The sequence below is a fragment of the Apis cerana genome, linkage group LG4 (assembly GCF_029169275.1).
Source record: "Apis cerana isolate GH-2021 linkage group LG4, AcerK_1.0, whole genome shotgun sequence".
Classification (NCBI taxonomy): Eukaryota; Metazoa; Arthropoda; class Insecta; order Hymenoptera; family Apidae; genus Apis; species Apis cerana.
In genome coordinates, this window is record NC_083855.1 from 12,003,568 (window position 1) to 12,019,576 (window position 16,009).

General features: G+C 48.0%; 1 protein-coding gene and 1 long non-coding RNA gene across 51 annotated transcripts in view; one reads left to right on the plus strand and one right to left on the minus strand.

Moving 5' to 3' along the window:
• Positions 1–16,009, plus strand: part of LOC107993914 (microtubule-actin cross-linking factor 1) — a 75,165-nt gene that overhangs the window by 9,140 nt on the left and 50,016 nt on the right. For 36 of the 50 annotated variants that reach the window (XM_062074299.1, XM_062074298.1, XM_062074305.1 and 33 more), the window contains exons 2-7: positions 2,892–3,664; positions 6,475–6,536; positions 9,429–9,446; positions 10,240–10,299; positions 11,223–11,312; positions 11,638–11,808. In XM_062074299.1, coding sequence (XP_061930283.1) covers positions 3,403–3,664; positions 6,475–6,536; positions 9,429–9,446; positions 10,240–10,299; positions 11,223–11,312; positions 11,638–11,808 — 663 coding nt within the window. In that variant the 5' untranslated portion in view covers positions 2,892–3,402. Of the gene's footprint in view, positions 1–2,891; positions 3,665–6,474; positions 6,537–9,428; positions 9,447–10,239; positions 10,300–11,222; positions 11,313–11,637; positions 11,809–14,265; positions 15,378–15,688; positions 15,916–16,009 lie in introns of those variants that run through there. The other 14 variants (XM_062074317.1, XM_062074318.1, XM_062074324.1 and 11 more) reach the window with 9 other exon arrangements.
• On the minus strand, positions 744–14,623 carry LOC114576996 (uncharacterized). Its single transcript, XR_003696652.2, has 3 exons — positions 14,240–14,623; positions 11,191–11,363; positions 744–1,516 (listed from the first exon to the last, which is right to left on the minus strand). It is a non-coding gene; the product is annotated as an uncharacterized LOC114576996 (long non-coding RNA).

Sequence of the window (16,009 nt, forward strand, 5' to 3'; positions counted from 1 at the left end):
CATCCGATTTTCTCCATCGACTTTGTTTGTTGCCGAACAGATTACGCGATCGTCGGAAAATTTATCGTTTATTATCACACGAAATATTTGCGATATTTTTCTCTCCTCGGCGCAAGCTTCAACTGTGCTTCTCGTTTCGATTTCACGTTTGAAAAAACCAGTTTGCAGTTTCGAATCGGACGAGATGGAAACAGGATTTCTTAGCGGGAACCCGGAGGCATTTATTAGCCGAAACGTTAACGAGGCTCGGAGGAAAGGTCAGCCGAAAATTTATCCACCGGTTGGAATTCGGCAGTACTGGTTGCCCGAATTCCGCCAACTCGTCCTTAACTCGATGCAGTCGATTCGTATCAAGTTCGAGGTTACGAGCAAATCGATTCTCGCGATGCTTCGACGCGGAAAGGTTAACGGGGATACACGTGTTACGCTGCGTGTCTAGAATTACGCGTTTTGGAACGATGGAATGCTCGCGGAGTTACCTTGTGCGAAAGATCGTAGATCGACGCGAAGGAGTTAGCAGGATTGATTGCGTGCATGCCTAAGTGGGACGCAACTGAGAAAGATGCTTCTGAAAGATCGATGGCTGTGAACGTTTCGTCGTTTTGCCTCGAGGCGGTGATTACGAGAGGTGTCGAGATAGGTGGGGTTTCCGGACTATCGTATACAGGGTGTCGATATATTCACGTATTGGATTCTCTAGGTGGAAAAGGAATTACTTAAGGAATTTAATAAATAAGCTTACAATTTTTTTTTTTGTTTACTTCGGTTTCTATTACAATTCGACAATCCAAAGTGATTATATAGTGATTTTATGTGCAAAGAAGATTAAGGTTCTTTTGCTTAGATTTTGTTTTCAAATATAAATGAAATTGTTTATTTCCCGATACGAATGGCTATGTGTGGAAATAGGCAAAAAAATATTATTTTCAAACTTAGTTATTTCTTTTTTTTTCGATTTTTTCTGCAAGTAGAATAACTCGAGTCGCGCTTTCGAAGACACTTCGCAAACAAGGAGGAGGTTAGATAGAAAATTGGAGAGATGTAGAGATAGGAAAATAAATTGGTGCAATTTTTGCGAAATTTTTGGGAGTGAAAAGAAGGCGGATGGATTAATCGAGGAGAAGAAGTGGCGCGCGCGAGCCACGGTTTGCCGCGCTCAAGGTTGAACCGGACTGTATACTAGCGGCGAGAGAGTCTTCGAAAGAGCCCTCGAGAAGTCCTCCGTGAGCCGACTATGGACCCGTTATACTGCTGCGCCGTTGCCGCAAGAATGCCGCCGAGCCGGCCCCTCTTGCAGCTCGCGTTATGCCGATCCGATGCGTGTGTACACGCGCTTCCTCCTCCTCCCTCGTGCCTTTCGTCCGCTTTCCTCCGAGCCTTCGACTCGTTCTCGCTCTCTCGCCACTGCACACCTTTTAACGCGGCCGGCTTCGTTATTAGACGATATCGTTCACCGCGCGGTCGTAGGTGGCGAGAAACGAGAATAAAGAACACCAGGCTGTTTCCAGCTTTCGACCTGTCGTGATGTCATCGATTATTCCACATTTCCTTGCTATTTTGTTACTCTCTTATAAAGGAAGGGAAAAACGTGTAGAGGTTTCGTCTCTGCGTAAAATTTCAACGTACGAGAGATGCGATTGTTACGGGCCACTACTTTCTCTCGAACTTTCTACACGTCGTCTAACCAATGCGACGGACACACACGGTCAGAAGTTCTTATTCCTAACACCGCGTGGCGCGTGACACGCGTTACTCTATTTTCTATTCGCATCTAATTCCGTCGGTGCTAGAGGGAGAGCCGGGCAGAGTCGGGTCGAGTCGAGTCGAGTCAGGTCGCACGACCAAGTTTGACGTTTCGCGACCGGCCACGTAATCGTGGCCCTTTGTCGAGAAAAAGAAAGAAAAAGGAGAGGGAGAGAAAGGAGAAAATACCGAAAAGGAAGAATCGTATCGATTCGATCGCGTTTTGGCCGAGCTTAAAGCCAAGGAGAGATACGTGGACGGCCAGATGTGTTGGATGAAAGAACGCGCGAGTTGTACGTATCATAGGTGAAAGACGGATAGGGCCCTTGTGTCAGCGTGTCGCAATTGGCGTTTTCGCTTCGATCCAGAAGACGACACCCACATGCCATTGCTTCCATTGCCATATGCGGAGATCCCGATGGTCTTGGGTTTCTCCGGGTGGCACCCGTGTCTCTCAGTCACCAACCGTCTCGTGGACCGTCGTCAGTTTGGTTCGTTGGTACGCTCGCTCGCGCGGCCACTGCCAGTTGTTGTTCATTCGTTAGTACAATCGCCGACTCGGTCGCGTGCTCGATCCTTGCCACCGTTCTCTCTCTCTTCGTATTCCGATTACCAGCTCCCATTGGTTTCCATAATTTTCAAACTTTTATTATACGCGCTGTTCTCGATTCGAGTGACGCGTCTCTCCCCCCCCCCTCTCTGTCGGTAATAGAATCGTTCGGTTTAATTGGTCGCGCGGGAAAGTCGAGCGGGAGAGTAACGAAAATTGCCTCGTGCTCTTCTATTTATCGTGTCTGCGCGGATATAGTCGGGGAGTCTCTTTCGTTCCCTCGGCGAGAACGATGAACTAGACGTCCGCGAAAGACCGATTACCGGCGTCTCGCGCGATGCTCCACCGAGCCACTTTGCCCGAGAAACGTTGAGTGGTTACGTCTGCGACGTGCCGTGATAAATTCGGTCGTTGATTCGTTAAGCTTCTTGGTTCTCCGCGTCTGGAGACCGGGCGAACGGACAAACGAAATTAGCCGTTCTCCTCGGTGTCCGCATTGTGCCGCGTCTTCGTTGCTGTCGCACGCCTCCGAGCGACGCTCGACTCGAGTCCCTTCCTTGTCCGATTTTTCGCATCGTTCGTTCGTTCTTCCCAACAGTTATAGGCGACGAGCAGCGTCCTCGAAATATCCGACCCGAGAAAGAAACGAAAAAACGAGAGGGAGGGGAGGCACGCCACAACGGGGAAAAGTGAATTTTGAAGGAAGAATCGAGAGTCTTCCATCGACTTGAAGTGCCATACGTAATAACGAACCTTCCATTAAGATAAGTCAGCCTACCTACTTTAAGTAAGTCGTGTGTTTTCAACTTGCGAGACTGTAATATACGCGAGAAGAGGGAGATTGACATTGATCCGAAAGGGAACAAGGAGAAACGTTAGTGTTTTTGTTTTTTGTGCGCGTACGTCACGTATGTTGGCGAACGAGGGGAAAACGAGATAGTGGAAAGAAAAAGAAGGAAAGGAACGTTACGGCGTACGCGAGAAAGAGAGGGGAAAAAAAAGAGAGGAAGAAAGAGCCGATGAAGACAGGGGAAGACGTCGTTCAGTCGTTGGCTGGTTACGAAACAACCTCGTAAGAAGATTCGTAGCGAGCTTAACTGGTTAACGAGATGTCCACTCAGGCTTATTACAAGGAGAGGCTCGGCTTCGATCCGGCCGATACCGTGGCGGAACACCACCGTGAGCAGAGATCGCAGCACGGATACGAGGAGTCTCTGTCCAAGTTCAAAGGTCAGAACGAAAATGGATTTTCGTGGATGATGGAACGACGGGTGGAAAATTGGCGGGTGGAAGGGGCGGCCGCGGAGGAACACCGTTCCGGCAGCACTCAGGCTTTCTGGGGTTGCTGGGCGATGTTCATCGAGGCGCACGGTAGGTGAAGAGTTGGCATGCCGATGCTGGACCCCGTCCAATACCTTGTCCCTGACCTCTCCTCGTCCTCTCGATACGAAACTATTCTTTTCCAATATCTCCTCCCTTTTTTTTTTCTTTTTTTTTTTTTAATTCTTTTCTCATCATCGAGAATTCGCTTTGGCTTCGCCTTTCGTCGTGTAAGGAAATAGAACGGTACGGAGAATCACGAAAATCGGTGATACGTGCGATTCTACTCGTATTCTCTTCTCCTCCCTCGTGAATTCCCTCGGTCGGAACACCGGGAAGAGGAGAAACCGTGCGGAGAAATCGAAGAGAGAAAGAGAAAAGGGAGTTGCACGCATCGCGTAAACTAGAGTTTCGTATCGGTTTGAGACTATACCGCGAACGGAAGTATCTTTTTCAGGTCGTTTACCTTTTGCCGTTTGACCCGAATGTTTCGCGGAAGTAGCCTCGGAAATAGCCGGGGCAAAATAGTTCGCGGCTCGTGATGAGCTCTGATCCACGGACTCGGATGTCCCCTCTCGATACGAGAGGATTCTTCTTTTCCATTTTTCTGTTATATTTTTCGCGAATTTTCCTTACTTTCCTTTCGCGTATTTCGCGTACTTTTTTTGCGAAACATTTTTTGTTTGTGCATTTTGAAAGTATTTCTTTTTTTTTTTTTTTAATTTTCATTTATTTCTTTCTCTCCCTTTTCTTTTTTTCTCTCTCTCTCTTGTTCACTTAACATCGACTAACTAATTTTTGAATTTTGTCTTTGTGTGTGTATCTAATATCGCGTCACGAATTATCACGACAGATCGCGAAACGCTTCCTAATTAGAGTTTCGAGTTTAGGTAACGTAGTTAGAATCATCATTCGCATTTAGAATCGCTTTTAGAAACGATTCTTTTTTCCTTTCTTCTTCTTCTTTCTTCTTCTTCTTCTCTTTCGTTTTACTCGCGATTCCTTCTCGTCCACGCACACGCACCTAGCAGATAGTGGTCTCGCTTGCGAAATGTATCTTGCGCCGAAACGATTTCACCGATCGTCTCTGCACGTGATTCGCAAGCGTTTCGACAAAACGGGAGAGGGAGGGGGGGAGAACCCGTTTTTTTTCGAAAGAATCGTTCGCGAATTACGCGCATACTCGCGCGTACGTTCGTGGAAACGCGGCCAATGTAATTTTCCGTTTCGTCCTCGCGAAAAAGAATTTATCGCGATATATTTATTTCAAAACTTTTTCCTCTCCTCGACTCGTTTCACTCGAGCTCGTGTCCGACGGGAGGGGGGGCACCAATTGCCCCTCGTTATCGCACACTCCGAAAATCCTTCGCGCGCGTGCGCGAGTTTGAACTGGAATAACGGGTGTCCTCGAGCATTGTACCTCCAATTTATCTCCTCAATTGTACGCCTCGGTATGCCAAACTCTTCCCTGCCAAACGGTTTCCTTCCGATTACGTTGAAAATATATTTTTCTCTTTCCAAGGCCTTTCGAAATCGACGAGAGCCTAATAATGCCTTGCCAATCGTTAATAAACGTTACTCTTTATTTTTAAACGCTTACGTTACGAACAACTTAATCGATCGGGTCGTTCTTTTTCTCTTTTATCTTATTTTATCGAATAACCACGGATAACGTGTATATATATATATATATATAAATATACACGTGCTTTGGCAATTCGTGTATACCAAAGTACGAACGAGATACCGCGTTGCACGCGGCTGTACACGTTAAACGGGCGTTTAAATAAAAGCGTCGTTGTAAAACGATTCAAATGGCTTGTCTTTCTTATCTCGTGACGTCGGCGCCGCGACGTTAGGGAAATCACCGAGCCCCGTTGTTCGCCGACTGTTCGTTGACTAATGCCACCATTATTTCAAATAATATCTTATTCACCTTCGTCTATTTTTTTTTTCCCCCCCATACATATCTTTAACCGAACGTAGTATCAGAGATAATGAGCAGAGCTTCGAGATAGTCGGAAATGGTGTTATTATTATTTCTGATTGATCTTCGAGACAAGTATACACAGGATAACTAATTCAAGATAATTTAACAGCTGGACAGAATCGGATAATCGGTCGTAATTAACCGCTATTGCGCCGTTGGGCGAGCAAAGAAAACCTTCCTACTCGATTAATCGTCTCGCGATCGAGACGTGTCGTCGAACTTCGCCGTCTGTTTCGTTTAACGGACGACGGATGTCGTATGGTTGCTAAGTCGGATTATGGTAGAGGGGGAGTGGGTATATATTGAACGAGAGGGTGATATTAACGCGTTTCACCTTTGCTTCGTTCCCGCTTGAATTAAAGAGGATTTTTTTTAAGGGGTTTTCGGTTTTTGGATTACGCAAAACGCTTCCAACGGCGACTCAAAGGCAAAAGTTTTTCCCATGTTTGCTTGTTTTCTTGCACGATCGACTGCTCTTTTCCTATTATCTTCCCACGTATCAACCTACCCATCCATCTACCTACCTACCTACCTACCTATCTACCTACCTACCTAGTTACCTACCTATCGCAACCACCTACCTGTCCGTCTGCCTGTCCGTCTGTCCGCTTGCTTTGATCGCTCGCTGCCTTCGTGCCTAATGCCTGCTTGCGTGGGTGGCTCGATTCACGCGCGATAAAATGAAAATTCGTTCTAATTAATTATCTACGTAACGCGGAAATGGAAGGATAATCGGTAGGAACAGCGACGAAGCGAGGCGTTAAGGAAGGGAGAGGGGGAAGAGAGTGACGATGACGTCACGAGAGTGTCGCCCTCTGGATCGTCGCGATCAAATTTTCTAACGAATTGTTTCTCCTGTTTGTGATTTCAGACGAACGAGACGCGATACAAAAGAAAACATTTACCAAATGGGTGAACAAGCATCTGAAAAAGGTAAGCAGCCTTCTCTCGATTCGAAGGAAAGTGTTTTTTTTTCCCCCCCCTTTTCAACTGCGAGTCGGGCAGTCGATGGACGTGTGCATGCACACGTGTATACGTACACGCACGCGTACAGTCGATTCGCAATTCTAAAACGAACTCTTCGTTTCTCTCGGTTTTAACGATCCGATCCACAATAAAGATAAGGTTCGCAGAAAAAAGGTTGAAATCGAAATTACTTAGGAAGGGAAGAGAAGCGAGTTAACCCGTGGCCCTTCCTTCGAAATATCGAACGATGCGAACTAATTTTAGAGCGGGTGGCCTTAGCGGGAGGCCACGGCTGGTGGAGTCGAGGCGAGAGAGTATATCGAAACACCTGATAGGTGAGCATACGAGAGCAGCGACGCGCAACGCCTGGACAACCAGCTGTTTCGTAACCACATACGTAAACGATATAGGGGACCTTCTCGTTCGCCCCTCGGTATATACCTATATATACCACGTACGTATATATATATATATGTATATATATATGCGTATATGCGTGTGTCATGCATGTTCCTGCACCCGTCTCTTTTCCCACGTAGGCTGTGCGCGTGGGCCGACCGTAATCCCTTCCAGGAGGGTATTTCACGCGTTGCTATAGAAGGTAACGTATCGAGGAAACCGAGTGGGTGAAATCGAGAAAATCAAATATATATATATATACTTCACGCGTGACGAGTTTCACCTTTCGTTTTTTTCCCCCCTTTCGCGTCAGAAACTTCACCCTCGACTCCCTGTATTCTCTTTCTTTTTTTTTTACGCGATCGATTAACGAGATTCGAACAGATCGTCCGTTGGTGCGGCGCATGGGCCGAACAAACGGCGCCACTGTTTCCAACGCCACTGTACGCATTCCACGGCGGCGGCGCGTGGAGAAAAAAGAACGAGTGCCGTCGGCGATGGCTGTGCGCGTCTATTCGAACGGGCGATTCCATCGATGCCAGTACCCGATTCTGACGCTGAGATCGCAACATGCCAATGACCCCCGAACATCGCCACCATCACCAGCAGCAGCAGCATTATCGCGAGTGACCACGGCGACGTCCACGACGCCGACGCCGACGACACGCCACGCGACCGCGAACAATTCTTGCAACTCGAGACGCGTTAGCCTTGATCTCACGTGACTCTCGTCCTCTTCTCGTTTCTTCTCGCGAATGACGCATTTCTTCTTCTTCCTTTTCTTCTTCTGTTTTCGGGAAGGACAAAAAAAAAGAGCAAACGAAATTTAGAATCGAATTTGTCGAACGATGATTGTTGGAAAGGGACGAGGAGGAACGAGAGGATGAAGCAGAGGCAGAGAGAGAGAAAGATGATAAATCGAGGAACGATACATTCTTCGCGTTGCTTTCTCGTTACGTTGGACGTTGCGAAGGCAAAGGAGAAGAGCGAAAGGGAGGAGAGGCGAGGTTGAAGCGTTCTGTAAGTGGCTAGTATAACTCGATCGGTATTTCGAGGGTTATCGAGCCTTATTTTCTTTCTATGTTAGAGTTAGAGCTCTTCGACCCCGCTGCCGATATACCCGGCGCCTCGGGAGACACGAGGAATTACTCATCCTTCCCTTCGGATATAATGCGAACAACGTTCGAAGGCAAAACTTTCGAGAGCTGCTTTTCAAGGTGAAAGTTACTCTTTCTCTTTCTCTCAATAGCGATTCTCGAGAATTTTACCTGCTCTCAAATGTATTATTTACATCCTCCATCCTTTTCCTTCTTTCGAATCTCTTTCTCTCTCTCTCTCCTTCACTCGTATACACTCAAGCTCAAGCAATAAAAAGGAAAAAAAGAAGGACGTCGTCCGATAATTGCGATCCTTGCTACGATGCCAAATTTCTTTTTTCCTATTATGCCAGAGAGCGCAGAGACGAACGACGGACGGACGAACGAACGAACGCGTTTTTGTCGACTCGTTCGTTTTTTTCTTCAAGTCGACCGAGCTCGCGTTTATAATGAATTCCAGGGTAGTAATACGGCGAACGGTACTGCGTGTTTGCGCGTCGCTCGCTACTGCTTCTCTTTGGCTGCCTACCTGCTCGATCCTACCGTGCGCGCCCACCTTTCCTCTCGTAACTCTGACCTTATTCGGAAGCGTTCTCCGCGAGCCACGTTCCCGATTTACCATCTCTTGTAAGAAGTAGGTAGTTAAGTAGGTAGTTACGTACGCGGATACAGCCAGCCAGTCAGTTAGTCAGTCAATCAGTCAGTCAATCAGTTAATCAGTTCGAGATGCGTTTCGTTCGAGTCGAAGAGAAATGAGAAAGAAAGAAAGAAAGAAAGAAAGGAAGAAAAAAGGAAAAATAACCGCTCGAGTGCATGCCTCGCTATGATGACGCACCGGCCGTCGGTTGCGTAACCCGTTCGTTCGCGGCAGGAAATGATCCGCTGAAGTAACTTGTTTCGTCCATGAATTCCGATCCATTGAATAATAATAAAGGAACGAGAACACACCCTTCCTTAGAAACATCGACTAGTTCGTTTTCAGAAAAAGAGAGAAAATTCGTTCTCTCGAATTCTTATTGATTTCTTTTTTCTTTTTTTTTATCTTTCACGATCGATCGCCGTAAAAACGTCCATCGACTGTTCTTTTTTTTTTTTTTATCGATCGTCGCCTCTTCTCGGGCGATCGATCGGTCGTTGTTCCCCTCCCTCGAGAGATCCATCTCTGTTTTCTTCCGCTCTCGCGCGTGGAAAATAGACGATGTGTCGCTTATCGCGACGCTTCCCCCCGCGACACAACGGATCGATTGTTCTCGCGCGGGAATAATCGTTCTATATGAACGCGTTTAAGTAAGAATTTCGAGGGATGAAAACTCATAATTATAATGCTTTCGATCGTTTTTTTTTTCACGCACTCGGCCCCCAGCACTGGAAATACGTCAAGGTATGAATCAACACCGGTATATTCTCCTTGGAAACGGAGTTCATCGCGAGCCGGACGAGTGGTTTCGCTTCTGTTTTTATCTTGGATTATCGGATGATCGTTAAACGCAAACGTTCGATAGCACAGTTGAAACATGGTGGAAGAAAGAATCTTGGGCAACTTGTTGCTCGTGCAAGAAAAAAAAAAAAATAAGAAAAAAAAAAGAACCTTGGTTAATGAGCTTCCTCTCTTATTATTACCACCATATTATCGTCGTTGACTAAGTTTTTTAATTACGCAGTGCATTTACTTGGCTCGTTAAGTATCGGCTTGATCAACGATGGAAAAAAATTCCATTGGCATTATTATTTTTAACTTAGTCACGGCCTAATAGAAGAATCGTTTCACTAAACGTGGCGTGAGCGTAACGCGTTTTTTTTTTTCAATTGTTGCACGAGTTGGAAAAAGATGCACGAGACTATAATTTGACAATTTTCGACGCATGAGCGTATTCACTACGAGCGTTCTTTGACGCTTCGACGTGCGATTAAGGATCATCGAGCGCAGATCCTCGTGAATCGCCCTCTCAAAGGGGAAGTCAACCCCTTTTGCTTCTGTTCATTCTCGCATGAGGCAAAGAGGAGGACTCCTCCTCTCTGCTCGAGGGCCACTCGTCCGTGCGAGCAGCAGCGGGATAGATTCACGATCTATAATTATGCACGCGATGAATCTTCCCCTACTTTTCGATCGCGAAAAATCACACGCATAATTCGACGTGACGCGTGATCCTTGTCTCAATCCATGTTTTTTTCAGACTTACACGTGCCTGCACGTGTGCGTCCTTGTCAACAATCAACCATGCTGTTCCCCCACTGTAAGTTCACGGCTCAGGTGTCGTTAACGATGTTGCCAATGTTAGAAAGGATTATTTTTTTTTTTCTCGCATGCTCCACGGAGAGAATATACAGAACGTCCACGGAATCGATCTAACTACTTCCAAGTAACTGTGTCCCTCCCGAGTCGAAACGGGACGTTACGTCTCGTATACGTTTGTCATCGCTCGACCAATATCCAGGAATTTTATCCCAATGTTACGTCATTGCCGCAGCTGGCCACGGAAAGAATCAAATGACGCCATTTGTCGAAGGAAGAAAAAAGAAGAAGAAAAAGCTGACGAAACGTTTTTTTTTCCAAGGATAAAATTTCCTTATCGCGCACGTGGTCTTCGAGCGATGGCAAATGCGATATATCCATATCCCTCTTTCTCTCATTTTTTTATCTTAAAAAAATTTCGATGGACCAAGCAACGAATGCAAGCGTTGCGAATCGTAGTAGATGAAAAAAAAAAAGAGAGAGAAAAAGCGGCGTAATTATCGATGATTAAATTTTCTCGTGATAACGTACCGATACCGAAGATTTATCACTGAAAATAAACCTTAACCGCGACTTTGAGGATTACGATTGCCGCGTTTGCATTGTTGTTTATCCCTTTCTAACACCTATCCCCTCCTTTTCCTTATCTCTGTACGTTCATTTTTGTATACGTTTATGTTTTTTTCGTGCACGTTCGTAGAGCTTGTACGTTTGTTTTGTGTTCGTTCGACGTCCAATGTGCCCTTTCTGTGTCTTTTTTGTTCATCCGCATTTTATAGTTGGGGAATTAATTATTTTTCTGCCCCCCCCCAGTCCGTCTGTTTCGATCGATTCGATTGCCTGTTTTTATTTTCAGTTGTCGGGCAGACACTTGAACAAGGAAGCGATTTACCAGTGCACTGATGCGTGAAATCGTTGTTGCAGGCCAGCAGACATGTCGGAGATTTGTTCGAAGACCTGCGGGACGGGTACAACCTCATTTCCTTGCTGGAGGTTCTCTCGGGCGAGCATCTCGTAAGTATTCCCTTGGAGATGGACAATTGGCGCTCTGTTCCGCTCAAACGTCTGTTGGCAGGGTGAAAATTACGTAAGAATCGGGGGTGGGACTAACTTGGCTCGATTAACCAACTCCGCTCAAACCCATCGCTATATATACATGTATACGCGATGGATGGATATTTGTTTTTTCAAACGCGGATAGAATCGAATTGGAAAGGGAGAAGAGATCGATTAAGATAAAACAGTTGGATGATAGTTAATTGGATCCACGGCAACCGAGCGTTAACCGTGACAATGACGATCCCATGGACGATTTTAAATGCGAGATTTTTTTTTTTAGCCGCGAGAACGAGGTCGGATGCGTTTCCACATGCTGCAAAACGTGCAGATGGCTCTTGACTTTTTACGTTATAAGAAAATCAAACTCGTCAATATACGTGCCGAGGATATCGTGGACGGAAACCCAAAGCTGACCCTAGGTTTGATATGGACCATCATACTACATTTCCAGGTGAGTGAATACCCCGCATCTGCCGCCCTTCCCCCAACGATTATCGTAGATTACGACGCTTTCACGAACGATACACCATCGAGTCCAATAACCGATAAGAAATATCTCGACACCTGGTTCGCCCTTTCGAGCCGCGATTCTTCCCAAGGAAGAACGACCATCCCGTTCAATATGCGTTCAAATAATATATCGCGTTTCGCCTTCGAGCAACTGCGATACCGACCGAGAGAGATTTCGCTTTCTTTCGAGAAACCGTATCGCGTTCGCGCAGGGTGAAAAAAACGACGCTCTCGTTTTCCACGCGCCGGGCGAACGAGGAGGAAGGAAAGAGGAGAGGGAGCCGTAGCACACGCCACGGAACGGATCGGGAACGCGATTACGCGAGGAGAGACGGCGCCGCCGTTCGAGAAGAGTAGCGAACAGTAGGCCGATCCCCGGACGTCGGTTCGTCCGTAGATGCAAAAAACCTGGAACGCGAGCCATCGATCGCGCTATCGCGCTCCAGTGTAACCGTGTTACGCGATCGCACAAAGGGGAGACTGTGTTTCCGTAGCGATCAAACGCGTCATCGTCCCTCGAATCGTTCGCACTTCGAGAGGCCGAGAAGTGGTCTCCGATACAAGCTTGTCCCTCCCCTTTATATTTACTTACTAAGTAACTGCTTCGATCAGCATCTGTATCTAATAGTGTCTGTTTTTTGTTCTGTTTCGCGCCGCAGAGCTGGCGACGCAAGGTAAGTTCCATTCCCTACATTTTTATGCCGTAGTGGTTCCCGCAGCGAAAAAAAGGAATCGAGAACGATTTTTTTTTCTTTTTTTTTTTACTTCGAAAAAAGAAATCTTGCTGCCGGCTCGATCACTTATCGACCGCGCGAAACGATCGAAATGCTAGATGGCGCTCGAAGCCACTCGTGGTTCGTGACCGAGCTATCGTCCCACACACGGAAGCGCAGAACGATTCGAGCCAACTGTTCCAAGCTGTTTTCCTAGAGAAACGGCGTCATTTTTCATAGCCGCCGGTGACGACCGTCCTTCCTTCCGTCCGGCCGATACATCTGTCCGTTTATGGTAGTTTTCGCGCGTTACGTCGCGTTCGAGGGAAGGTTGACGGTCGTGTGGAATTCCGAGACGTGGGAGATGGACAGATCGTAGAAGAGCCATATCCTGCCGTGTCTCTCGTGGTCTTTTCCTCTCGTGGTCGCGAGACCCACCTACCCACCTTGTAATTATGATAATGGAAATCAGTCGATCGAGCACCGAATACAAAAAACGCACGAATGACGCAATCGGCCAAGGTCAACCTGTGAGCGAACCCGTGTCTTTTTAAACGCGTTGTTCCATCGTTTCTTCTTCGTCTTTCTTTCGCGCCCTCGTATTCTCACTTTGCATCCTTTCTATCGTGACATCGCGCAAGAATTTTTCTCGAATCGAACGAGCGATCGTTAGCGAAGCTATCTCTTCGAAACAATTGTTACTCGATGTTTCGTAAAAAAAAAAAAAAAAAATAAAACGAATCAGAGAATTACGAAGAATCCCGTAGGATCTTGGAACGATCGGTTCGCGCGGCTGGTATCGTAGCGGAAACGAATGCTCAAGCCGAGCGGTTGCGGGCGCGCGATGACGTCACGTCCGGTGTGAAGCGAACCGCGCGCAACTCGAGTCGTTTTCCGTTCCTTTTTTTCTCTCCTCCTTCGCGCTCGCAACGCTCAGGGACGCGACGCGTCCTATTTTTCGCTTCTTTCGACTCAACACCGCTTATTTAGGCATTGTTTTCGTTTCCCTGCTGGCTGTTCTCGGTTCTCGCGCTCTTTCCCCCCTCCCTCTCGACGCGTATTATTAATTAAATCGAAAGAGAGAGAGAGAGAGATAGAGATAAAGAGCGAGTGACGCGACGGCACGAATTAGGTAAGTGCGCGATTTACTGTAATCGGTGCATCGTTGGACGAAGGCGGCGCTTACCGCGCCACGGTGAATCGTAAAATCTCTGGAAAAGGAAAAGGAGGAAGGACACGATGCGCGACGAACGGCAAACGAAGCGTCGCGAAGTGGGCCTCTCCCCCCCTCTCTCCCCTCCGAGCGTTTCGCCTCGTTGCAACGGTCTCTCTGTTTCCCCGACCGATCGCTCGGCCGATATCGCGGGCGCATGCGCTCTCGCTGTTGCAGCAGAATTATAGCAGAAAAAAATAGCGATCGAGGACAAAATCGATTTGTTTTTGCGGAAGCAAAAGAAGAAGCAAAAAAAGAAGAAGAAGAAGAAGAAGAAGAAGAGGACGGTGAAGCGAAACGGAGGACGGAATGGGGAGCATACGCGTGCTATGGCATGACAGGCACGAGCGGTGATCGACGCGGGAGGAGACGGAGGAAGGGACGTTAGAGAAAAAGAGAGTGGGGAACGGTGAGGGGGAGGGGGGAATGTCGGAGGCGTCTCTCACCTGTGCGCATTTCGTTGGCCTACTCTCGCGACGGCAGCCGGATACGACGCGACACGCTGTCGGTCGTTCGGTGAATCGCTGTTCGATCTTCTGTTCTTTTTTTTTTTTTTTCACCACCGCGTTTCGCTCGGCCAAGTTCGTATCGAAATAATCGTTGGAAATAATCGAAGGAAGGAACGGAGACACGCACACGTGTCGCGGCTGCGACGGCAGCTAAGGGACAACCTACGACGAACCACATCATCGCGAAGCCTTACCGGTGAAACGTGCGAGCGAACGAACGCGCAAAGAAGCACGAAACGAACTCGAAGTGGGGATCTCTGCGCCTCTCGATCAGCTACCTGTAGTGCGAGGCAGTCGGTTCGCGATACGCGCACGGTGTATGTACATGGCGTAATCGAGTGTCTTCGATAACCACCTAATTCCTCGAATCTTATCATTCCCTCTCCCCTTGACCAACAATTTCCAACAACATCTCTTCTCCGTCGTCTCATCTTTTCGCATCTTACATCTAATAATCGCCCTCCTCTCCTCCTTCCCTTCTCCCTCGACATCGCCTTCTGGTCCAGTGAACATCACGGTTCTCCACGATCATCCTCTTTCCAGTCGACGATCTACATCCTCGCGCTATCGTCGATCGCTTTTTCCTTCCATTCGCACGTTCGATAAGAATCGTGTTCGGTGAAACGATAATTCGTTTTTTTCGAATCTCGGCGCGGGATCTCGTTGGATACGTCGATTCTCGATATAATCGGCTTTCACGAGCGCGGCCGCGCGTGCCGTGAGTAAGCGAGGAGAGAACCGAGACGCCGGATAAGGCCACGAATGAGTGGCCGTACGTGCCGAACCTCTTTTCCCGGAGGTCGATGTTAGCTCGTTGGAGGGAATCGGAATCCTCCCCGCGCGGAAAAGACACGAGACGGGGGAGAATAAAGGTTGACGTTTCGTTGTTGTTGACAACAACACGACATCATGTCGATATATCGGTTCAGCAAGGGTGGCCGGCTATTCGTGCAAGGCACCAGAGAGGACGAGCCCCGCGAGAACGTGGTTTCGGCTGCCTCGACCGCCGCTACGCCCGCCAACGACGATCTCAGAGCTATTTACACGAAGCGGAGGCTCTCGACCGAGGTTCTAGGTAGGAAGAGACGGCTCCTACGTCAAACGAACATTCTCTCTCTCTCTCATCCTCTCCCTCCTTTCGATCGCGATTTAAGGGAAGCAGTCGCGTGGAAGTCGCGGCACGATCACGAGCTTAGATGGTGCCAAGCTGTTGGTATGTGGCCAAGCTCGGAGATCGTGGATCGTGACGCGATTTCCAATCGATCCGTGATCGATCGGTCGATCGAAGGAAGGGAAAGGAAGGGAAGGGAAGGTTCGTACGACGAGGCGATTGTTGGACGAGGTTTTGGAACTCGTCCACCGACTCACCGAACCGATGTCCTCAAGGATCGTCGATCGAGTCAACGAAGACGTCGAGGCGCGGCGAGAACGGGACCAAGCGTATCGTGACACGGATCGTTCGTAAAACGACCACCTTGACACGGGGCGAGGAGAGATGCGTGGCCGAGGATCTGACGAAACACGCCGCATCCGGCTATTTACAGGACACCGCCGCCTCCTCCTCCTCCTTCTCTTTAAGCCGCCAGGCCTCGCCAAAACCGAAAACCGTCCGGGTAAGCGCGACCCCTCCCCATTTTCTTCTCTCTCGATTTCTTTCGAGACACGGCAGGGGCAGACTAGTCCTCGTGTTCGTCCCTAGCTTCGCGC